The sequence below is a fragment of the Cupressus sempervirens genome, chromosome 9 (assembly GCF_028749045.1).
Source record: "Cupressus sempervirens isolate cs-2001-9-10 chromosome 9, ASM2874904v1, whole genome shotgun sequence".
NCBI classification, from domain to species: domain Eukaryota; kingdom Viridiplantae; phylum Streptophyta; class Pinopsida; order Cupressales; family Cupressaceae; genus Cupressus; species Cupressus sempervirens.
Window position 1 is genome coordinate 329,432,943 of NC_143126.1, and position 27,212 is coordinate 329,460,154.

Sequence of the window (27,212 nt, forward strand, 5' to 3'; positions counted from 1 at the left end):
TTTCCAATTAGATTCATCATCATATGGTTGTTGTATTTGTCTTAGAGCTATATTGGCAATACATCTGTACAATCTGGCGACTTTGGATAGAGATTAAAACTACTCATGCATAGTTGCAGGAAAGCTTCCTTATACAACATAGATAAAAAGAAGCAAAGGAAGATATATGTAGGACTGTAAATCACTCCAATCAATAATGATATTATTTCCTTCATTGATTGTCTATAACTAAATAACAAGTATGCTTAATTCAAAAGAAGCATGGAAAGGCATATATATATATATATATATATATATATATATATATATATATATATATATATATATATATATATATATATATATATATATATATATATATATATATATATATATATATATATATATATATATATATATATATATATATATATATATATATATATATATATATATATATAACATGACCTGAAAAGTGGCAAGGCTCGGTCGAGCACAAATTTGGAAACAACCAAGCTGGATAAGCTGCCAGCAATCTTGTACAAAAAGAATAATCCCGTCTTGGTATTGGATGCTAGAAGTATGGCCAATAAATCACACTCAATTCAACTGATGTAAATGAATAGGTTTCAACTTTGATTAAAATTAGCAGCTTTGCATTTAGAGGCTTCACGACAAGAAGTGCCAAGAGAAAACAAAAAATAGGAAATGGGAGAAGAAGTAAGTATCCCATTGCAAGTGTAGAATAAAAGGCTCACTGATTGCATGAATAGTTTCACAGGAGCATATGAGGTGGCAAGGCGTTTGAAGTGGCCATTGATAAGAGAATCATTCCTCAAATATAAGGGAGAAATATGGAAGATGGCCGCTAGGGCAAAATAATAAAGCTATCACCTAGGTCTTAGCAAAACTAATGTTTCATATTCACACCTTAATATAATGATATCACCCCCTTATGCATGGATGTATGCATGTATGCATGTATGTATGCATGCATACATGCATCCATGCATACATCCATGCATGCATACATCCATGGATGCATGCATGCATGTATGTATGCATGTATGTATGTATGTATGCATGCATGTATATGTACACACACACACATATATATCTGTGTATATATATGTGTGTGTGTGTGTGTGTGTGTACAATATATCTATGTATGTACATATACATATGTACATGTATATACACACACACATATACACACACACTTTATTAGAGATCACACACAACACACACATATGTTATACCCACCACAAGTATGAGTATAGCCACAATATTATTACATTAAGACATGATAGAAATTGCAAGATGTTCAGAGATCAATCACATTATGAATGTAATCTTTTAGTTATAATTTCAACTGGATTAGCTCATGATAATCCATTGTACATTCTTGCTTGTCTAGCTGTTTCATCCTTGGTCAAGGTAGTTAGATTTCATACCTAATGGTTTGATAGTGGATTTGGGTGCCCAATTCCTAACTCCCATTTTGGCAACACTTCCCCCCTTCATCGTGCTCCTGCAAAAGAGGGTCCCAAATTAATAACATATTTCCATAATTCTAAATATCAATAAAATTTCAAAATATCACATGATCATTTTCAATTTCCATCGTAAGGACTAACTAACATGTCATATGAATAATAACTAATAACCAAAATTCCTTTTCACATGATCAAATATTTCAACAACTTTACCGAACAATTGTCTTCACATGCATTCTCAAAGGCTATGAGATCATTTTAAATTAGGCAAAAATTTGGGATGCAACATTCTTCAATAGAGCAGTAATCTTTCTTATTATATTTCTACATATAAAGATATGTATATGTTTTCTAATATCTTTATCTCAACTTCTTTTAACATAAGTCATTGATTAATATATTACTCATCACTTGCTCAAATTAATATACATATCACGTGAATAGATGTGCTTATATACTTTTGTAATCTGCACTTCTCTATATTTCTTTAGCCTTATATAATTCTCATTCTCTTAGCTCCACTATCTGCTCTCCATTCAATCTCTTCTTCACTGTACATATATTAGATTAAAATCTGAATATATCTTACTTATCCTTCTTGGTTCTTCTCAATCTTTTTTTTTCTTTTTTTTTTGTACGAAAATGAATCTTTATTTATATCTTTTAAATTCAAATAGATGTCATGTCTTTCAAAACAAAAGAAGATGTCTCATGCCTATTCATTTTTAATCGCACCTTATTGACTTAAATATATTTTATAATCACTTTATCATGTTTTAATCACACTTCTCATAATCATACTACATCATAAATATTATCGATGAGTACTATAGTTTTGATTGCTTCAGTTTAATATTTCTTGGTTGCTGTAAGTCCTTTTATTGGTTTCTCTAATGTGTTGAACCTTTATTATTTTTGTTTGCAAGATTACTAACTTCTCCTGACGGCTCCTCTGAATAGAATAAGATAACGCTGCTGCATATATGGTGTTCAATAGTCTCATTCATAGCGTTTGATGACATGGCAAGTATGAATGCTGCTCATAGGGGTTGTTACTTTGCCTTATATACTCCAGATGTCCTTTGCGATTTGTCTCACTGTTGCATTCTCATTATTATCGTCCAACCACGTTGCTTGTTTGCGTGGATGTCTGTTCAAGTCAAATCGCTACATCCTCTATAGCTGTTGTCTTCAAATCGCGTACCTTCTATTTTTCTATAGATTGTATTGCTTCAGAATAAACTTCATTCAAACCTTTGACATCAATGACAATATCTCAACTACTCCTATATAAGCTCTTTGCCTCACTAATTGCACTATGATAGGAAACTGAATCTGAACTGCTCACCAGAAGATTGCTAACCTCATGTGCGCTACCATCCTCGCACATATCTGCAACCAAGGTACAACAACTAAGTACCTCTACCCAAACCTCCTTTGTAGAAGTGGAAGCTCTAGCTGTATCAATCTCCTCACATGTCTCTGCTTCCCCCTCAACAAAAAGTCCTTGTAAACTACACTCTTGGGACCTATCACTATCCAACAACTCCTTTGGGTCATCACCAAGCATCCGCTACAGAATATCAGACCTGTTGCAACTCATAACATTCTCAAAAGAATCATTAGAGGTGTCTATGATGCCGGTATTTGCATCTCCTAATAGAGCCCTAACTGCAGTCACCTGACTTGGCTCCCATGACTCAACATCATGCTGTGAATAAATAATACTGGAGCACAATCCAACGTCAACAGACTCCTTTGTAACACCCAAATCACACATAGCATAGCTAGATAGCTTAATGTTCTCACCTATCTCACTTAAGAAAGATGTTGCCGCTTGCTCTGAATCAACATTGTGACAAATGCCATATAAATCAGAGCTCACACTCTCTACATAGTCCCCAATAACAATCCCCTCCTCATGAGAGTCAAAACAATCAGTGGTAACAACTGTCTCAATTGTCTCTACACTATTCACAACAATAACTCTAGAATCTCAACCTACTGAAACTCAGTGCTGTTGTCCGCTAGTGGCATTGACACATCCACATGTCTCTGTGTGAAAATTCCATAATCAAGACTACATATAGGACTAGTGGATGCTGTCCATAGCTAGAAAATGCAAGAGTGTTAGTCACTCCCAATACAACATCAAATCTGAAATAATAAGGAATTTTCCACCCCACAAGATGGCAGGAAACCGCTTTGATACCATTGCAAAGAACCTTGTTGGTTCTAACTTCAACAAACATCAAATACTTCACTTTTTGATGTTTGACATTTGGTCAAACACTTCTCATGAAACCTCTATTTTACTGTTCTTTATTTTCAGATTACATTTGTTTTTTTTTAAAGGTAAGCTCTACCTAGGGGGCAACACCCTTTGAATTACTAAGAAAGAAAATACATAATATCAAGGAGCTAACACTCCTTTACAGATCAACCATACAAACCCTACCTTCCAATTTAATGCATGAGGTATTCAATCCCATTGCCGATTGAGATCAAACTGGTAGAGACTTCAGCTGGGAAAAGATTAGCATTTTCTTGGCAAAAGGATTCAAACTTGATCAAGTCATATTCCTTAGCGACACCAGACTTTCTTCATCATTTTCTTCTTTCCCTCAGCTTTTTGATAGAAAAAACTCAGCAGACCCCCTCTAGACAAGCTGTTATCGACCAGGTCCAGGGCGTTCATCACCTCCAAATAGAGGTCCTCTGAAATCATTCTCCTAACCATGCCATATGCAAATATAGGATGGCCCAATATTTGTATAATGGGCTGGAAAAAATAAAAAATCACCCTACCATTGTGGACGTGACCACCATACCAGTAATCTACTCCTAGCAGAACAATGATTGTTTCCTTTTCCTATTCGTTAGCTTGCTTGGAAATCCTGACCACTTGAGCTTTTTGCAAATCCACCACCACCGTGTCTTGCATGCACCTACAACGAATACCCAGGAATGCCATTTGATTGGGGAAATGGAAGAAAAACTGGCCCCTATAAATAGAAAAGGAACATGCCAAAACCAATCCCAGAGCAGCAAAAGTAAACTAGCAGACATTGTGTAGAAAAATCCGTGACGAACTGTTGTTAGTCTAGTCAAGATTGATAGAATTCTGCAAAAAATCTTGAATGAAGGATATTCCAATCTGAAGATGGAAGCGAAAGAACCAAGGATTCACATGATACACCACTATCTGTATAGAAGGAGACCCCTTCAGATTTTAACCAATAACTTTACTGATAGATGACCACAAATCTTCTGAGAGAATATCTTGCAACCTTTGCGGAATGCAATCTTCGAACACCAAATCCATCTCAACATTTGATCCCCACATTTGCCAACAGATCAGTAGCCCTGTTGCCTTCTCAATATACGTGTTGGAGCTGGAAATTGCCAAAAGATCGAAGATGGTTTGAAATACTTGGAAGCTAGTCATACAATTTCCAAGATTGAAAGTCCCTCTTTGCCACTCCGTTGATGATGATTTGGGAATCTCCCTCGATTACCAATTTGCTTGCTTGTAATGGTCTCAGATTTAGTTTAGATGCTTGCAAATGGTTATTAGATAACCAAGCAAAGAATTGTAGTACAAATGCTATTTCTTTTACCATTCAAATGCATACATATGATTTCTACATGTAAAATATGCATCTATAGTCAATATTTCTACAAAGACTTGACATGCATTCTAGCAATTTAATATCACTGAAATACATATAGCTACAACTTGACATTTCATCAAATAATTGTGTTGTAACCTTATAAACCTTTTTTCCAATACCAATTGTTTACAATGAACACTAATGATGTTGAAGTAAACAATGCCAATTAATAAATTTTAATGCTGCAATTCATTGTATCATTTCTACGGAAATTACAATCAAAATTTAGGAACCTATAAATGGCTACAATAGGATCAACTTGCAGCAAAACATTAATAGGAATCACGTACAACAATGTGTTCCAACTCTATGCAAATTGTAGCTGATCTATATAAGATGTTGCCCAAAGAAGGAAGTGCCCAAAGTCCTTTATGCTAAATCCTCATACGGCTGCTAGGAAAAGCCACGACAATATGTAGACTCATGCCACACTTTGAACAAATTGGCCGCCCACCAATATAAAATATAGCAGAGATAATAATGCCAATTCACAACATTTAATTCACCTTCCAATCACAATGATTACAATATAGTAGGGTGGGATAGTTGCATAAATCAAATTGAAATCTCGATTCAATTCACTATACAACAATAGTAAATTGAATGCACAATTCAAAATCAGAATACTGATTCAATTTGCTATTGATGCACAGATCAAGAGGAATCAATGCTCAAGAAATTTAGGAAACTCAAACCCTCACCAAAGCATAACGAAAGCAATAGACAAGAATGAATTATTTTTCTCCATCAAGTCTCTTTTATAATGCAACTTGCCTTCTTCCTCACACCTTTCGTAAAAGAAGACTTCATCAAGACACATTTTAGTTAGAAGTTACCATTTAACAATTTAATAATAATTTGGTCACTAAAATAATAATAACTCTCGAAATACTTATTTTTTTAATATGTCGCCTAAAACAAGAGTCACACCTATTATTTCCCCATGTGGCCAAATGCACTTTCCTGAAATAGAAAGGTTCATTCTCAATCATCACAATTCTTGCCATAATTAGCAGGTGCATGAAACTAAGCACAAATGAAGTCCAACTTGAGTCAAATGAACACCAAAATGGAACATACTGAATTGTGAAGAAGACAAGACCCTTGTCAAACCAAGTCTCTACCTTAGAATTGAAATCTCAATTCAATTCACTATACAACATTAGTAAATTGAATGCACGATTCAAAATCAAAATACTAATTCAATTTGCTATACAACAATAGCAAATGGATGCACAAATCAAGAGGAATCAATGCTCAAGAAATTTAGGAAACTCAAACCCTCACCAAAATATAATGAAAGCAGTAGACAAGAATAAATTATTTTTCTCCATCAAGTCTCTTTTATAATGCAACTTGCCTTCTTCCTCACACCTTTCATAAAAGAAGACTTCATCAAGACACCTTTTAGTTAGAAGTTCCTATTTAATAATTTAATAATAATTTGGCCACTAAAATAATAACAACTCTCGAAATACTTATCTTTTTATTGTGTTGTCTGAAACAAGAGTCACGCCTATTACTTCCCCATGTGGCCAAATGCATTTTCCTAAAATAGAAAGTTTCCTTCTCAATCATCACCATTCTTGCCATAATTAGCAAGTGCATGAAACTAAGCACAAACAAAGTCCAATTTGAGTCAAACGAAGACCAAAATGGAATATACTAAATTGTGAAGAAGACAAGATCTTTCCCAAGCCAAGTCTCTACCTTAGAAGATCCTCTATCCACATCTACAACGATCACAATAATAGGCTAATCCCTCAAACTTTGATGCTAACAAAAATGGTGACATTATAGACAATGCATCTTTCACCCTCATCTTTCACCCTCACAAGTAGTCTAAGGACAACTACGTATGAAGCAAACTAAGTTTCAGTCACCTAATAACATGTTAATTGGAAGTTAATAACACATTTTAAATAAATAAACAACACAAAAAAATAGTTTATTCAATAATTAAACATGACTCAAAATGATAATTGAAACTAAATAAAATTTAAATAAAAATTTAAATTTTACCTTCAATAGTTTTAAATAGAAGAAAGTTCGAAAATTGCTTGTGACATATGGTAATTTGTCACAAACATTTTGATCTCCAAACCCTCATATGCTTTTTTCACCCATTTAATTTAGGTGTCAATTGCTTTCATCACCAAATTCAAGGAGTGGATAGTGCATGGTGTCCAAAAGATGTGTTCATATCGTGCTTCTACCAAAGCACCTGCAACCCTACAAACTTTTGCATTGTCCATTATTACGTTGATAACTTTATCAACACCTACAAACTCTATTGATTCAATGAGATTCTGAGCAATATATTATTTAACATCTTTTACCTCCCCTTCACAATCAACTGCCTTCAAAAACATTGCCACCTTTGGAGAGACAACAATCACATTTATTAATGGACGGTTTTTGCAATCTTTCCATCCATCAAAGACTATAATCACTCCTATTTGGATCCAAGAATCTCTAATTAGTTTGAGGAGGTTGTCTACATTTGTTCTCTCACTATGTAATAAGGTGGTTCTCAACTTTTCATATTCAAGATCTTGGTAACAATTATGAGCTTGATTTATTGCTTGCACCATCTTTCTCCAATAAGGTGATCTAACTAGATTGAATGAAAGACCATTCCAAAGAGGCAACACCCAACCTTTATAGTAACAATTTCTCTTAATTCATTTTGATGGTTTCTGGTGTTTCTACATCTTATTCATCCGTAGAAGCCATAGGTAGGAAGGGATGATGTCGAGTGGTTATTTGAGGGGGTGGTTTTGGTGGTTTATTTTTTTATTTTTCTTGTTTTCCCCTTGAAACTAACCTTTTAGCTTCTTCTTGTTCTTTTAACATGGTCCCTATTTGAGAAGCTAATAGATATTGATCCCTCACAGATATTGATCCCTTTACTCCCAGAGCCTAGAAAATGAAGTTTTTTCGGTAATAAGATCTTCTATATTGGGAATTACAAAAATTACATTTCAAGAGAATCTTTTTAGTTTTTTAAAAATTTTTTGGGACCTCTGCCCACCCACTAAGCTTTGACTACTCATTGTAGCAATCCATGACAAAAATGAAAAAAAAAAAAAAACATATTTTAGAACTTATACAAAAACTTGAAAAAGTGTACAACATTTAAAAAACATAAAACAAACATCAAAGAACCAAAAGAAAGGATCAAATGCACACCTAGAAGGATTTGTGACTCCAAAATCAATCTCTAGCACCTTCTCTTCAAACTTGCGAATGGGCACACCAAAATGAGATAGCTAAACGAGAGAGGAAATAAGAAACAAAATGAGTGTGATATATTATAATAGTCTCCTTTTAGGGTTAGAAGGAAAATAATATTAAAAAAATAATATTAAACATTTTTTTCCAATTTTTTGCCACTAGAGAGCCATTTGTCTATGCAAAGTCCCCTCAAATTTACCTAGGTCTGCCAAAAAATAAAGGGGTCCTCATAGGGTCCACGCAGACCCATAGTTTGTGGCGTGGACCCTATGAGGACCCGCTACAGACCCCAAGTGAATCCATACCCATTGAGGACCCGGACCCAAAACCCCCTTGGTAGGGACTAAACCTTGCAACTTTGATTTTTTTTTTACTGTTCAGATAACTTCACTTCCAATTTTGAATTTGCGATTATTGATTACACTCAAGATCATTTTAAACCTTTAATTCAATAATGTTAATTTTTACTAGATGTTAGCAAATATATGCAAGACCACAAATTCTTCTTAATATTGAGTTCCTACATGAAAATGCAGATATTGTCAATTGGAATTTTTTGAGAGAATGGGATAAATGAACAATTTTGGAAGAATGGCTAGTCTAATCTGTAAAAGACATATTTCTCACTCTTTCCCTTCCTCTCCCTATAATATGTTATATAGTTTGAAAAATACACACACACCACCATCCCTTGCCATCCTTCGTCCCCATCCCCAAAATGTTGTGGAAAGATGTACAGTAGTATACATTTTCAAGTCTCATTAGCGAGCATTCAATTTATATCCTCCTCTAGGATATTCCGTTGAACTATGGTATGTGGAACAATTATGTTTAGTAGACTATAAGCACTTCATACAACATAATTGACAAATATATTGATGTAGACTTTGTCTAGTAGTTGCTATTAGAGCATTAGTTGGGTAATGTTCTAAACCTACTTCTAATAGGAACAATTTTCTTTCAAACTTAATCTCAACCATCCTTGCATTTTTAACATTCTAATTATTTTGTAAGAACCTTATTCCCCTCATCTTCCTGCTCTCTTTGAACATAAATCCCTATGTAGGTTTGTTTAGCAATTGGAAACATTTTTCTATCTTTGGAGGTTCTAGCCCAAGATCTCTAAAATTGATGTCCCTTGTAGTGCCACTAGAGGGATATTGCTAGCACAAATGAGTTGAAGAAGCTCAAATATAGGTTGTAGAAAACAATGTAGAGCCATTATCCCAATGCAAGGAGCTTACAGGAATTTACTTCCTCTCTTATGTTGTTAAAATAAGAGAATCATTTATTTAGTTAGTGATGTGGTGGTATCAAGATTGAGTTTGGCTTCTTGCCCTCTCCTAAGTTGGAGTTGGAATCTTCAAACTTGAAGCTTTCAACTAGAAAATAGGGACCTAGAGTGGTGGGAAAGTTCATCTATTGAGTGGATTAGGGAGGGGAAAGGTCCTTGTGACATTGAGATTGCACTAGATAGTTCTCCATTGTGTTGTGAGATTGAACATGAGTATCGCAATGGCCTCTCAAATGAGTTATATTGTAGTGGCTAAAGATGTTCCTAGTTTCTTTATAAGAAGGTGATGTTGGACCCCTAGCTCATTCTTTTTCAAGTTTCAACAAATTTGTGTTGTGTCTCTGAATATTTAGTTGTAAAAGTGGTGGCAATGGAGGCAAGGGTCAAGGTCGCTACCTATCCTAGTCACAATGAGCAATGAATAGTGTGTGGGGCTATTCAATCAGAGTGGTTGGCTGTAGAGGGGGTACCTGCCTCCATCACAATATAAGTATGATATTTTTTCTCAATTATCCCCACAATTGGTAGGTGGAAGGTAGTTCTTTCAACATGGGATTATTCTCAATGTTTTGTTGGGAGGTGTTCATTGGTCAAACATGGCAATGGAAGAAGCTTGGAGCAGTGTAAGGAAGGCCTATCTTGAATCTTTTGGCATTAAGCAACAACCTTTTAGGGTAACAAGTGTTAATTGTGATTGAATGTGTGGGGATATCTTGCTTCTTTTAAGATGTGCATGGATATCTTCCTTCTATTAAGAACTAGTGATCTCTAGGGTGGAATCATTATATATATGCAAAACGGGAATTAATTCCATTTTGTGTTGCTGTGATTGAAAATCTTTACTTCTAAAAGTGGTCATGACCCAATCAGATTCCCTTGTTTCATTAATTAAAAAACTATTCAAAAAACTATTTGAAATTAACTCATGAAGTTTTAGTATTAAGAAACTATAGTTTTTTGCATCATATGCTTTTTAAATATAATTTTCTGTTGAGCTTAGAGTTCATGCAAAGGTTTTTTTTAAAAAATGTACAAGTGTAGGAGGTTAACATTTGAGTTTTAACATCAATTATTTGGTAATTAGTTCAAAATGCAGATTAATGAATATGAATTTAGTAACATCATATTTTTTATTTGGTTAATTGCTTTCATACTTTTTCGAAAAATTGAGATGCCTTTGAATTGTTGATATTTGCAATTGAGGGAAAATACCTCAAGAAATTTAAATTTATTGCTGAGACTAGGTGTATGAAATCTTTTTCATGTTTTTGATTTTTTTTAATGAATTGGTTTTGCGTAGCCTAGAATTGATGATTTCCTTTTAGAACCACTACAATTATTTATGACTCGTCTTTAATTTAAGTGGGGCAGAAGAAAGAAACTCAATATATGGAGGATATAAGAGCGAGCGAGGTTGCTGGGTTTTGTGTGGGAGGATTGCTTCTTGTTGTTGCATTAGCTGTACCTAAAGTAGATTCCTTCATTGCAAATTCCCAACGCAGGTCTCTCTCTCTCTCTCTCTCTCTCTCTCTCTCTCACACACACACACACACACACACACACACACACACACACACACACACACACACACACACACACACACATGCGCACACACACACACACAATTCACTCATTCATACATTGTATACATATGGGCATTTCAATGAAGAATGTGAGATATAAAGACTTGGACTTAAGTAATCTATTTAAATTCTGAGGAAAGTGAAGAGACTACAAAATGTGGCCAATCATGCTGGGTGAGACAAATGAATGAATAAGGTTATAAAAAATACATTAACCACCTCTCAGTTTTATTTTTTCCAATGCTTAGAGTTAGTTTTCACCACATTGTTGAAGTTACCGTATTTGATCCTAGAAAGTTAATAAGATGTAATCTTATTTATATTTGACTGCATTTCTTAGTTGAGTACATACACTATAAAAAACGACAGTGGCTTAAAGAGGCCATTAAAGAAAATCTGATTTTATTTGATATATTGGGTTTGTGAGAATGAATGCACAATTATCTTAGTTTGGTATCGATTAAAATTTTGCCCTATTTTGGTTGTAGCATTCCCCTTTTAAGCAAGGCTAGTATAGGGTTCATTCCATTATGATTTCAATGATTATTCATTATCTGCCTAACATTTCAAGCTTATCCTATGTGCATTCAAGGTAAGTACTTCAGGGCCTATATTGCTGCAAATACAAGTTAATTTTTTTGAAAACTAAGACATGTAGGTCTCTATTAGTTTTATGAATTTGTGATAATTGATCAAGAAGGATTTTTGGGAACTTTTACAACTTTTCTTATCAGGTTTGAGTAGGGTACAATGTAAAATACTTACTTGTGACGTCCCATATTTGAAATACAATCTAATAACAAATAATAATATGAGTAAACTATGAAAATAATAATTAACTATAATATAGTATAATTTCAAGGATGAACTAAGAATTGAGCATAGATATCAACTACCACAAGTTCATGTAATGAAACATAGTGTTAGATTTTATACACATTATTATCATATAACTCATTACATGTTTTTATGTGTCTTATAATCCTATATCACAACTATATTGTTTACGTGGTGTAAATATTAGTATTACCATTCACTCTCTTACAAAATATTCTATTGCCTTATGGCTATTCGATTAGTTAAAAACTATTGACAATAGACTGAGGCATTCATTATAATTACTCAATGAAATGCCAACCTATCTATTAATTATGGTGACTTGGTTGTATATTTCTACAAGGAACACAAGAAATAAGTATTAATAAAAATAATATACATAATATACAAGGAACACAAGAAAGAAGTGTTAATAAAATTGATCTAAGGGTAATCCAATATTTGAGTTGTGAGTGGCTTGAAAATTGTTGCACAAGCATCGAAGGAGCTACGAGGGCTTTGTAACATGAGATTACATGCTCTAAAATATTTGGGGAGAAGTTAATAGCGTAGGGACCAATGTCTTGACAACATGACAACTTCTTGGATAAAAATGGTTGGAAGAATTGTCCATAGAGATAATGGTGAAAGCAGAGCATGAGGTACAACATTCCACACTTAAAGTAAGTTCTTCATGTGCGACATTGTGGCAAGGTACTGGGGTTTTGGGCTTCGGGTTTCAAGTGTGGCCCACATTTCCCCTTTGGTCTTGTATTTTGTTCTTTTTCCTTTTGTTCCTATATCTCATGCTGAGAAAGGACAAAAAATAAAAATATCTGCACAAATCATCGTACTACTCCAAAAACCTCTACACTTTCAATATGCAAATCTACACAAAATCAAAACACCTTTAATAACTTCAGGGAACCTGCATGCTTTTATGGAGGGAAACGTTAGTAAGGACACGCTAGAGTCTGACGGGTTTAAGCTAGCTGAAACTGTTTTCAAGCAAAAGATGCTGAGTAATCAATCAAAGATAGTAAAACTACAAACATGCATAGGTGAGGCTGCAATGCATTACAACCTAGGATATGATATCAACACCTTGGAAGTGGCTAAGAGGAATAGTTTACTTCAAAGCCCAACCTTTGGGATGATAAATCAGGGGGTTTGCTAGTCTTTCCAGGGATGCTCTCTCCATCAAGGTTTGGGAACTCTTACAACCCAAGGAAAGCAAGCAACCCTCAACTACTTGGCATGTTATCTTTCCCCACTTCAATGCACCATCGTTGGGGGACCATTATGTGTATGTGAATGCGAGACAATACAAACAAATATGAGGACATAGAAAGATTTAGAAGTTTAAATATGTGAAGAGGGGAAAACTTGCAACTATACTACTAAAACCAATACCACAATCCTTGGTAACTGACGTTATGAAACATGGGCAAAGGGAGCAAAATGAAACTAATGCAACATTGATTCCCAAAGGTAAGGTATATGATTCTCACAACAGAAAGTGGAAAATGGATTGTTAAATACATATAGCCCTACAAAAGCACCTCTAACGTGGTGTCCAGACCTTTATGTTAATGAGATAGTACTAATGAAAGAGAGGTTGCTAGCCTTAGAAGAGAGGAGTCACATGGAGGATATTAAAGTAAAAGAGATAACCAAAATCAATTGGAAACTAACAACAAAGAACAATATGCTTAGAGAGTAAGTGTAGAAACTGCAATTTAACATGGAAAAAGGGGAGTATGAGCTGATTTTGTTAAGGAAGGAGGTAGGAAAGATGAAAACAACAAAAGTCACGGTAGGAGGAAGGGAAAGGGATAGAGATAATGACCCATAGATTAAAGAAATCCAATTTGCAATGGCCAACATGGAACTAAAAGAAAACCAAGAGAGAAAATTGAAGAAGTTAGGTCGTGGACTCATGTAGTAAGGGGGCCAACAAACATGCCTAACAACATCATAAAAAAGCGAGTAAGGAGGCAATTTAGGGAAGGTCGAGAAAAAAATGAGAAGGCAATAAAAATTATCATTAAAGGGCTAAGGGACTACGATGAATAGGAAAACACAAAAGAGTTAATTCAAAATTTCCTCAGAGACCAACTAGTTTGGAATAGAGTAGTCCTACAAACATAAAGAATCGGAAATGGATGAAGGATAACAAGGGCGAACATGTAAGGGTGACTTTGAGGGATATAAAAGACGAAAACAAAATTCTAAGAAATGAGAGATTTCTCAAAGTCACACATATTTATCTTAATGAGAACCTTACCATAATTTAACAAGATGAAAGAAGAATGGAGAAAAGTGAAAGGAGCAAGATAAAATGGAAAATGGGCATGGCTGCAAAATGGTAAAAGCCCAAATTAATGACAAAATAACACATGATAAATAGGAACTCGGGCCCACCCAGGAACAATTCATAGTTGTTAGCTAGAATTGTAGAGGTTACCCTTAGAGAAGAGGACATGGGTTAGGACCCATAGCTAGAAATAATGACAAAATTTTTATCATAGACACATGAACATGATGGGTGGAAAGTATTGAAATTCAAGGGGTACAAGAAAGTCTTAGAGTGGAATGAAATGTTTGAAAGTGGCGAGGGACATGGAGGTATTGCGCCCATTTTAATTAAGGAAACATGGGGTAGATTTATAAGTATAGAGAAAGAAGATGTAAATATTAAAGGTTGTTGCCTATACTTTGCTCCTAAAGGGTTAAAAACATATAAGTAGAAGAATCTTGACTCAGAAGATCTATATTCTCCGCTCAAAAAGGAAATTTTTGACTTAAGCTCTTTAGGCAAAATTCTAATTGTTGGTGACTTTAATGATAGGACAACAAATAATCAAACTCTCAACCTCAAAAGAAGTTACGATGAAAGTAGTGATCCTCTATGGTTAGACGAATAGTTGGCACAATACTAGGAAAGGTCATCATAAGACAACAAGGGCAAGGTCAATCACTATGGGGCTAAATTTTTGGGTTTATGCAACCTTTACAACATGGTCATATGCAATGGTATGGAAAGATGACCTAAATTTGGGGGGCACCACTTGTAAAACCTACAATGGGAAAATGTGTTTGACTATGGCATCTAGTCTCAAGGCTACACCTCAAGGATAATTGAATTTGAGGTAGGGGAATGCCCAATTAGGCTAAATTCTAACCACAATACAATTCTATTGAAGCTAGCCACTCACGTAGAAGGACAACAAAACATTCAAATCACTTCTCAAGGAAGGAAGGTGCCTTTCAGTCGATTAGATTTCAATGACCCTAGAAAATCTAGAAAATTTCAAAGGTTCGCTTAATTGGTTGTTTAAGAATTAGGAAAATAATATTAATTTTATGAAAAACACCTTGCTGAAAGAGATAATCTTGCCATTATTATCACCAAGGCTCTTGGGGCATGTAAAAGATCAAGGCCCAAAAAAGAGACACTAAGAATACTTTCTCGACTAATCTTTGGTTCGATGATGAATGCAAGATGGCAAAAAGGAGTATGAGAGGGAAAATGAACAAAGAAAACACAAAGGAGTATAAAATTTGTCAAGGTGAAAGAAAGAGCAATATGTGGACTCAATAGAGCTTGTGTTGATTATCCTTGGGGAAAACAATCCTAAAAAGTTTTGGATAGAGCTACAACAAAAGAAGCAAATACACAATAACATCACAAGGGCTCAATGGCTAGAGTATGCCAAGATAGTTTATCCATGTGGGATGGGAAAGAAAAAAACCTCAGTAATTATTCTGGAGATGATCTATTCAACAACGAAGATATTACTCAAGGGATAAGCAAGGTAGCTACAAAAAAAATCCTAAGATATTGATGGGCTGCAAGCTGCATATTTAAAATGGGGTATTGGTATTTTTGCACCTCATATCAATTGTATCTTCAACAATGTCAATAAGGTGGGTTTCCTTGAAAAATGGATAGCTAGTGTGGTGATGCTACACAAAGTGGAGACATAAACAACCCTTCAAATTATCAGACTATCATGGTCAATCCCTTCCTCAACGAATTACTTGACAACATGGTAGAACAAAAAGACCAGTAGATAGACACAAACAAAAGGAAAAATACGTAAGGGACAAGCTGGTTTTCGACCAAAGTATTCCACTCTCTATCACAGGGTCACTCTCAATTCCTAGTTATAAAAATATGGAACACCTAAGGGGCGAAACCTTTTGTTGTTTTATGTACTTTAAAAAAGTTTTTAACATGGTGTCACTTAACAAACTCTGGGATAGAATGGAAGAGATGGAAATTCCTAAGGAACCTAGGGATGGGGTTCATATATTGTATGAGCACATTAAGTTTACAACTAGAACTAAAGGGGATCCCTAAATGCTTCGGCAACGACATTGAGGTCAAACAGGGGTGCCCATTATCTCCATTTTTGTTTGGGCTTTACACTGACAAGTCGAAAGAATGGTTAAACAAGTCCAATGGTGAGGGGGTTCAACTCATTAGCTATGTGATAAAACTACTTTTATATGAGGATGATGTTATTATGTGGAGCCTAATCAGACTGAGAGTTTATTTTTTCCTACTTTCCTTCGGCATAGTTTCCCCCCATATTTCTTATACAGGGGTTTAGGGGCAACTCCACCATGATAGGGGTCAAGGGGCAACACCCCTTGTAGGGTCCAAGAGTAGCGCTCGAGGTGGGGTCTTAGGATAGAGCCTCAGGCACACTTCTTATCATGATACAAGGTGAGATCAAGAGACAATACCCCCAAGGCCAAAAGTGACTTCATTATTATAAAAGGTGTTAGGAGTTATTTTTTCTATTAGATGCCATATTATAGCCCTTATTGTAACTTCCATAAGTCTTGTATAGAATGGCTTAGGGTTAGGGATTTTATTATGTATGATGATTTAGTAGCTTCTTATGGCTGTATTGAGTTGCAAGGAATGGTAAATTTTTAATCAAGTTGAAATCACTTGATAATAATATTAGACTCGTTGTTTGGTGGGTGTAGCCCAGGGATTGGGTGAACCACGTTAAATCTTTGTGTCTTTTATTCACTTATGTGTGCTTTATTCCTTTGTGATATTGGTTATATTTGCATGTAATTATTGTTTCTATCTGTCTAATCCTAACAGACGATCTCATCATAATTGTTAAAAGGGCCAATGGTTTGAGATAAGATAAGATAATTTTATTAATGTCCAACAAAAGACCACAATGTGGGTCTATGGGATTGGAAGCTTACACCAAGAAGAAAGCAAACAAATGGAGCACCAAACAATGTCCAAAAAAGAACAAGTACAACAAAAGAAGAAGAAAGCATGAGACATCATAGAAAATATTAGTTATCTATCCTCATAGGGAAAAAGTCCAACACCGACTGATCTGTGTGGCTACCAGAGGCCCTATGATGAAGCTGAGTGCTATGAGAAGAGTGTCGTTGGTGAAGAGATCCCCTATGGGGTCTCATAGATCTAGAATGGCCGATGTTAGGGAAAATGTACAATCAAGAAGAGAGAACACCTAAAAGCATTGGAAAGCTTTTGTCAAGAAGTGGGAATGAAAGTAAACACCAACAAAACCAAAGTGATTATCTTTTCTTATAAGAGGAATAGGAAGCCCTCAAGCATATTTCTCTTTGAAGGTAACCCTCTAGAGATAGGAATGATTACAAATAGTTGAGAAACGATTTTCAAAACAAGCTTAGTTGGGAAACATGCAAAACAAAAAGATTTTAGGGGGGCAAAAATTGTTGTATTGTCTACAAAAGAAGTGTAGGAATGCAAAATTATGGGATTGGAAGACTAAGAAAATGTTGTTTGGTCTGCTAGTCACCTCAGTGATCTTGTACATGTGTGAAATTTGGGGCACTAGTATGTCAAATTAGAAATGGAGATAGGTTGAGAGAATACATAAATACTTTATTGCCAACAACCTCAAAATCAAGACAACTGTGCCTTATGAGTTCTTATTAGCGGAAGTTGGATCCTTCCCCTTAGAAGCCATTGCAATGGTTTGACTGCTAAGTTACCTAAAGAAAACTCGAGGTATAGAAAGTCACTATTGGCCTAAGTTAGTCATGGAGGAATGACTAAATAGGATAAAAGCATGTGGATGAAGAAAATCAATGAGTGGATGAAAAAATGGGATGTTAGCATTCAAGTGTGCTTGATTAGTAATGAAGAAATAAAAAGGTTTGTTCGTGAAAAGTTTCAAAGTATCATATGCTCAAGGCACAATGGGAGAAAAAAAAATCCCATTTTATGAAGGCATTTAATCCCATAACAATTCATGAGGAAAATCATATATAGGAGGAAATACCAAATGGAGAGCCAAAAATCTGATAACCCAACTTAGAGTTGGCTCTCATCAGCTGAGATGTGAAACAGGTAGATGGGGGGTACCAAAAGAGGAATGGGAAAACAAGACGTGCCTATTCTGTGACATGGGGGATATTGAGAAGGAGCACCATTTTCTCATGGAGTGCTTGAGATACAAAGACATCGGATCCGAGTATGCATAGATTTTAGAGGAAGACAATTTGGACTATATATTTGAGGAAAAATAGTTAGGCAACACCGCAAACCTAATTATCAAAATCCACTGGCGAAGAGATGAGCTAGTCAAGAGGTTACAACTTACTTAGGTTCTCTTCCCATTTTCTAGGGGTGTGTGCTAGCTTGTGGGTCCCGTAAGCTATTTTAACCTCATGTACGTTATTAAAATCTCTTATTCATTCATTCATGGCAATTGATTAAGAAATGTATTAACAATGATTAACATGACACTTATAAGAACAATAGTGATTATCAATTACCATGTTAAAATGATTAAATATATAAGAGATGTGTCTTCTCATAAAAGGACATGATGAATAATATAAAATAGTGATGAAAGTATAGATGGGAATGGAAAAAAGAATATGGAATATGAGAATATATAATATTACCAAGGAGGAATATCAGTCAACGTATGTAGTATATATGTAGTGCTGGAAATAATAGAGTGGCAGCAAGGATGCATGATATTTACTCATGTATTACTAAAAAAATACACAATTGACAATATATAATAAATTCAGTAATTTGTTTGTGATAATAATAGCTTGCACTTGAGATGTATATATGTTCAAATAGGTTTGCGATGAGGAATTTATATATATTAAGGGAACTATATTGAGAGGTAACGGCGATACTTTTCAAAACAACTAATAGAGTGGCAACACAGATGTATGATATTTACTCTTGTATTACTAAAGAAATACACAATTTATAGTATGTAAGAAATTTAGTAATATGTTTGTGATAATAATATCTTGCACTCAATATGTATATATTTTCAAATAGGTTTGTTATGAGGAATTTATATATTTAGGGAACTATGCAAAATAATAAATCAAAGAACAAGGTTTCGAGTTTTTTATCTAGATGCGTCCAAGAAATGTGATATCATAAAATGCAAAGAATTGTGGATTATGCACAATGAATGTGCACCAAATTTGGATAAGAAAGGTTTTTCGAGAGCTATCATAATTTTCATTTAGATGTCAAAGTTATCTAGAATGTTGGCAAAGAATTACTTATAAACGCTATCAACATTGAAATAAATTTCATTATAAAAAATCTCAAAAATTTGGCATGATACTGCAAACCAAAGGAGGGGTAATTATTATATTTACCAAACTAAGAATTATTTTCATCTTTAAGGATTATGAGTAAGATCTCTGAAAATTTCTACCATGGTGAAAGACAACAAGTACACCCAGTTTGTTAAATGGGATTGCATAGACAAGGTGCCTAAATCATTTGATAGGTTGAACAAGCTTCAAAGAGATGTCACATGAAGGAACAAAATGAAGTAATTGTAGAATATTTGACACACATGAATGCGGCTAAAAACCATAGACATGCAAATTGTCAAGAAATGTGGTATCATCGAAAATTTGTTGTTGAGATGCATGTAATGTCCAATATCACAAATAGAGATATGTGGATAGTTTCTAACTCAATGCTTTGAAGACATGTTAAGACTTTGGGACAACATGAATGCAAACATCTTCAAACACGGTATAAAGACATGTATGCTTTGAATGAATTTATTGAAAGCCCTTTATAAACTCTCAAGAAAATGCAAGTGGCAAATGTAAAATGGAATTGCACAACCCTTTCATATTGTCCTCGAAGCTTACATAGATGTTAATTTTTTAAAACAAGTTGAAACTTGCATCGACCCATTATAATGCAATAACCATGGAGTTCAATGCCAAAGTAGTACTTAGTATCATATACTATGTTAAGCAACTCCATCCAAAGTTAAAACTATGCAAGTGAATTGTGACTCTTCCTCGAATCACTAATATTGGATGCAAGATGGTTATTAAATAATGATAATGCAGAGGAGGGAAGTTGTTTCATAATGTGTTTGAAAGTATTATCATATGCAAAAATTAGAAGACAAGGAATATTTTATGAAACAAAGGCATCCATGAGATATTTAATGTTTGGTATTCTATTGGCGTCAAGGTAGAAAAATGTTAGAAGTATCAAAGCAATCATTTGTAATGTGTTGTTCTTCAAAAGTGATTGCATGGGTGAACACATATGAATTATGACATGGAATTCAAATGTTTAAATGAGAAAATGGAAGTAAGTTAGGTTCTAGCCATTTTGGATCCATCAAAGGCTAATCTTTAGGGCATGCATTAGATTGTGTTATTTTGAAGACCAATTTGTTCATGTTTTCAAGAAGAGGTGGTGCTCACCTCAACAAAATTGATGAGTTTTCTCTCTCTTAATGTTATAAATCTCAATGCTCACGTTGTAAAAGTGGCCCATGTCACTCATTGTTTTAAAAGTTAGACTTTTGGTCTTATCATTGTAAAAGTTGGGTAAATCCTAACTTATTCAAAATGTAGTTATTCTAAGTAATTACCTAAGTAGTTATTCTTAGTGGTTATCTTCGATGGCATTTGTTAGGTGGCTATTATAAGTGGTTACAAGTTGGTTATCAAAGAGAGACTATAAAAACAAGGCTTATGTAGTGTACAACGGGATAACTTTTTGCAAAGGGGAAACTATGGACAATTTGCTTTAGATTTTTGGATTTGCTTCATGTATAAAAGTGTCTTTGAATTTATATATCTTCAAAGAGATTATGAAGAATACATTTAGTCGTATCTCTTAAATGTGTTCATCAAGTTTTAGATTAAGGTAAAAGCAGGTTTTGAAGGGGCCCCGAAACCCTTTACATCAAAAAGAAAGATAAACCATGAAGCACTACCAGGTTTTAAAGGGACCTGAAACCAATTGAACCTCTAAACCAAGTTTTATAGGGACTTGAAACCAACAGATATGACCAGAAAAAGTAACCAGAAAATACATTGGAACCTAGAAAGAAAACAAACTGGTAAGCAAAGCAATCAAAAAAACCTCACAGACCAGTAACTAGCGTACTAGTACCACAACCAACACACCATCACAAAAAAATCAGTCAGAACAAGTGAACTTATGATTTTCCTTTTAATTTAAAGTCTCCCTTGCACAACTGGAGGTTCATATCTAAAGGGGGAGCAGAAGGCTTAGTTTTCTTTCTTTTAACCGCAATCCAACCGTCCTCAACCTTCGCAGCCTCAGCAACCCAAGCCTCTGAAGAAATAGAACAGTGGAACCCGAGGGACGTAGAAGCCACAACAATCTCCCTAGGAGAATTAGAGGATGACTGGCCCCTAGGAAGAGCATCCGATACAGGGGTAGAGACTGAAGAGGGGACATCCTCCTCTACCACAGGCACCAAATGATCGCCAGAAGAGACCTCAGCCACAGAATCCACGGGAGCAACCAAGGATTTTTCATTGTATAGTGCTTAGAAGAGGCCCCTGACCACCAAGAAGGTGGTCACCTTGATTTGGCCTTCCCAACAACACAATGAGCAGCAATGTAACCTGTCATGTGACAATTCTTGCAACGAAAAGGGATGCCTTCGAAATCCAACATTTGAATCCAGGAACCCCTCGGGGAATCCAAGCAAATCGCCTCAGGAAGGCCCTTAGAAACATCCAACTCAACAAGAATTCGTGCACATGTTGAATGGAAAATATCTGAAGTATCATAATCCACATAAAAAAAATCACCAATAGCATTCCCAATAGTTTCAAAAATAGAATCTTGCCAAAGATGCATTGGGAGATTCAGAAGCCGGACCCAGCTAGGGAGCTTGTTAAAGGACTCCGAAAGTGGATCAAAATCCATATGCCACGGTTTGGCCATAAGAGGATATCTGCCCTGCCAAGAAAAACTATTATGACACAAAATAGTCTTCCTGTCATTAGTACTTTCAAACTTAGCTATAAAGAAGCCTTTTGTAGACGGAAAGATGTGGACATTATTGTCTATAAGTGGTTCCCAATGCTTGAAGATCCAAGCATGTAGATCAACAAGAGAGGGCCAAAAACCCCGAAAGCGAAAAATAGCTGCAAAAGAAGAAAGCTCTTCTGTCGTATGGAAAATATCTTCAATTGTTTCTAGGTCTAAAGAAACCCTAATAGCCTTTAAAACACTTACAGGCGAAACATGAGAAGGCCCAGATGGAACGACATAAGGGATAACACCATGTTATCCAGCTTCAAAGGCAACCACGTCTGCAAAAGTCCTTCCCCCAAAACCAGGAGAACGAGGGGCGGATGGAGAAGAAAGGGCGCTAGACCCAGAACTAGGAAACCCTGAAATAGAACGAGGGGCAGATGGAGAAGGGAGGGCGCCAAAGGCAACCCTACCCCCACCCACAGCATGCCCACCACCACCAAAACATGCATCACCTTCACTCGAATGACAGGCGAGAACAGAAGCCGACACGTTTTCAAACACAGAAGTAGCAGGAGCGGGAGACATAGTCAGAGGTGTGAACATGTTATGGAGCCTGACATGTTCATCAATAGTTATTACTAGGTTTTCATATGTAAATTTGGTAATATCTTTATGCATTGATGAGATCGAATGATCTTTCTAAAATATGTAATTTGTATAACGAAATGCATTTGTTTCTTGGTATCTTGAAGTGAATCTATTATAGTATCATATCTTTTTGTATGTCAAGGTTTGTTATTCTTATTTTGTCATCATTGCATTTTATGCTAGATACCCCATTGCAATCTTTCTACATTATGAATCTCAACTAGTACTCATATGTCTGTTGTTGAGGTTTATGTCAACCATTATCTTTAGTTGTGTTTTTTATCCTTTTCGTATTTTTAGATGAAAAGTACGCAAAAACTACAAATATCGCTATCATAAGAGGGAGTTGCCCCTCTCAATGCAGATGAAAATTGTGGTTAGGTCATTATCAAATTTCAACTTCTCCAACTATTGCTGCGGTTGTCACTGCTCGTTGGGCGAACATGGTCATTTTGAAAGAAGCATTCACAGTGACAATATTTTTACTAACATATTTTTGGTGACTATTGAGGAAAGACAAATGCTAGTATATGTTATTCGTATGATCTTTAAAGGTAACTTCTTGCAAGCGAAGGTTGGTGACTTTATCTTTAATTCTGAATTCAAGACATGGTTTGGTATAGAGGGAAAGGGGAAAGCGAGAGAGATAGTAACAATGACGATGAAGATAATCTTTATCAAAAGAAGTAGGTTCTTGATGAACCCATACAAGTTGAATTCTTGAAGAGTTTCTATGATGGTATGCAATTTTCTCCTCGTAAAATTCATCCTAGGTTGCTCCATGTTTTGCATGAGATCGAAGAAAGAGATGGGTGAACAAATCATTTCTTTGCTCACGATTAGGTTTTTCTTTAAATTTATCAAAAAGGAGTTACTTATGTGGAGATGAACAAGAATTGCAATCGATAACAAAAAATGGTAGAAAGGCTTCTACAACACCTATTGCTCAAAAAAATTAAATTCTCAATGATCCCTAACAAGTCAACTTCTCGAAGAGTTACTATGGCGGAAGGATGCTAAGATTCATCCCTACTGTCTTCAAACATTGTGAAAGATTGAAGATGAAGACATTAAACTCTTAAATTTCCATGTATGGGGAGAGTGAGTTTGAAGACATTGAAATCTTAAATTTCCATGTAAATGTTTATGATGATGAATGGGTGAGTAGAGATAGGAGAAAGGTAAACAATTGGAATAATTTCATGCGAGAAGAACATCAAAGTAAGAAACAAAGTGGAGGGAAAATGGTAGTTAAATTTGAGAGGTGTTGAAAAAAGAGAAATGAAGGAATGGCAAGAAGTTTTTTTCATTGCTACACCCATGTGCTAGAGTACTATCTCCCCTTTAACCCCCATGGGGGTCTGATGCAAGAGGACCCCACTCTCTTCAAGTTTTGGTTTTCTTTTGTTTAGTTTTGATTGATTCCAATACGTTAATACAAAGTTCTTGCCAATACAACAACCAGAATGTGTTGTTACAAACTTTGTTTTTGTGATGATAAGGAGATGGACAAAGGACTTGAAAAAATATTGTCATTTGTTCATCAAAGGAAATTATATGGTTTCTCAACAATGCCCTTGTTGGATATAGGGGAAGTTGATAGTTTTGGCAATGAGGTTGGTTCACAATGGAGTTGAAAAGAAACTTTATTTTCTCAGGAAGGATATGCATGAAAATAATGAATATAGAGATGAATGTGTCAAGTGGTTCATTTGTTTGTAAGTTTGTGTATTGGAGTGAATGAAAATATGATTCCTAAAAGGGGATCTGGAACATTATGTAGTTTTGATAAATGTATGTTTGAAGATTCAACCGTCAATACAAATTTACTAAATTTTTTCATTGTCATATTCTTATCTTTTTTGTTCTTTTCCATTTTGTGTATTTTTTTGGCACTTTGTTATTAGGAGGGCATGTTATTGGGTTTTAGTTTGTGCTTATGGGAAATGTTTCCATCAAGTGGATGGGTTATCAATTTCTTGGTTATTGTTCATATTGTTCATTCACTTATAAACTTGTTGAATGCACTTGATTATATGTTAAATATCTAAAAATTGTCATTTTTTGGGTAATTTCTTGTCACCATTTTGATAGGCAGTTTGCACAAAAAAATATTTTTGTTTGAAGGCATAGTATGTGTGGGTGTAAGTGTGAACCATTAGATTGTGTTTCAAATAATCATTGTGTGGGATTGTTTGCATCATGCAACCAAAAAGATAATAAAAAAAACAAGGTGTCTTCTCTTTCTCTAGGCCAACCTATCATAGATTGTATGCTAAGAAGGATGGCCAATAGAGTTGCCAATGGCCTCAAAACAAGAATTCTTCCAAAAAAAAGAGGAAGGTTGGGAACTTATAACATTTCCATTTTGACTTTAGTGTTAATTCCTTTTTCTATGTAATTACATATTTAGATCCACTTGACATGCATTGTGATAGTTACTATTGACATATTTGCTACAATATATGTATTTAGATATATAGGTTCACCCTTCATACATTTTGGTGAACCCAACTTATAACATTTCCATTCTAATTTTGGTCTTAGATCCATCATCTATTCAATTACATATCCATATCTACTTTTGATACATTGTGTTAATCATTGTATGCATCTAGATCTCTTTTATACATTGGTATTTGGTGGTTAGTTATGTTTTCATTGAATCCTATCTTTATGACATTGAACATTCTTATCTAGATCTAGTTTTGTGCTTTGTTATAGAACTTTCTAAGATGAATTGGTGTACAATAATATATTTTATCATGTTCCTTCTTACTTCTCTCCATCAACCTTATATATTGAATCATAGTTTCTTGTATGTGGTTATGTTTGTGTTCCTTCATGGCACTCTTACTTATGACATTATAAGGTTACCAAATATATATCTTCCTTATATAACACATATTTCAAGACCTTTATCAATAGTTTTATGTGGTCTTCTTCATATTTTAGCAAAACACATGGAATATATAGATTACAGAAGGGTCTTTCTGAATGAGCCTAATGGTAACCATAATCATCCTCATTCCACTCTTGAAATGCACACTATTCCTTCTCAAAATCTTGCTTCTAGTGATCTTGTGGTAGCTAGATCTAGATCTATACTATTCCTCAACCTATTATAATCAATAGTCTAAGGCATGCTGCTACATCCTTTTATTCTTATCAAAATCTAACTCACAATTTGGATGTGAGAGATTTCCTTGATGAGTTCTCTCTTAGAATATTGGATGATCTTCCATTTCCCAACCTAAAGAAGATGGGAATGTAGATCTTGCTTCTTCTTCCCAACCTAAAGATGTTAGGAAGGATGATCTCCGAAAAGAGAATAACCCTCCTATCCCTTGCATACTACTCTTTCTATGTCAGAACCCAATCAACAAGAACATAATAACCTATGTATTTGTATTCATAAACGAGTCATTCATATCCTCCTGAAGAACATCATGTTCCTCAAGCTAACATTTACTCTCCACTACAACCTCCCCCCTTGCTAGTACCTTCTCATGCTCCCCCACCTTATGATGGCATGAAGTTTTAGCTAAACAATTCTTTTTGAATATGGAGTATAATTATAAGATATAACTACCTAATAGATATCTTGAAAACCATAGATGAACTTGCAATGGTACATTAATGTGTTGCTTCCTTTATTCTAATAAGCATTGTCTTTGTGATTGTGTCGAGTTTAGACAATTTGTTCAAGATTCGGTTGATAAACATCATGCACAAATAACATCAAATATTATACATATTCTTCATCCCAACAAAATAATTCAGTATCTTCTTTTTCTATTATGTTGCTCTCGATTATGCAAGACTCTTTGCATAATGTGCCCTAAGGGCACCATAATAGGAAAATACCTCTCTTGCTCTCTAAATTGGATGCAAGAGATCTTTTCTTCCTTCTTTCAAGGATCCATTTTCTCTCTTTGTTGACACATTTATTTTATAAGTTGGCATCCCTTGCAACATGCATCTGTGGTTTTACATAAGGATATCTCTTTTTCAAGACATTTACATCTTGAGTTTGAACCTTATTCTTGTTTTAGAATGCATATCTCTTCTACATAAGAAACCATTCAGGGAGCTTAACATGTCCTTTTCTTCCTTTCCAATACCTCTAATATCTCTTATGACCTTGCATCTTTTATAGTATGATTTTCTCTCTTGCGTGACTTGTTGTTT

The 27,212-nt window shown here is 34.9% G+C and overlaps 1 protein-coding gene across 3 annotated transcripts in view; it reads left to right on the plus strand.

Moving 5' to 3' along the window:
* LOC149538692 (chaperone) overlaps nucleotides 1-27,212 on the plus strand; it is a 51,794-nt gene that overhangs the window by 18,670 nt on the left and 5,912 nt on the right. For 2 of the 3 annotated variants that reach the window (XM_089798877.1, XM_089798879.1), the window contains one exon: nucleotides 11,044-11,182. In XM_089798877.1, the coding sequence (XP_089655003.1) occupies nucleotides 11,044-11,182 (139 nt within the window). The remainder of the gene's footprint in view (nucleotides 1-11,043; nucleotides 11,183-27,212) is intronic. The other variant, XM_089798878.1, reaches the window with a different exon arrangement.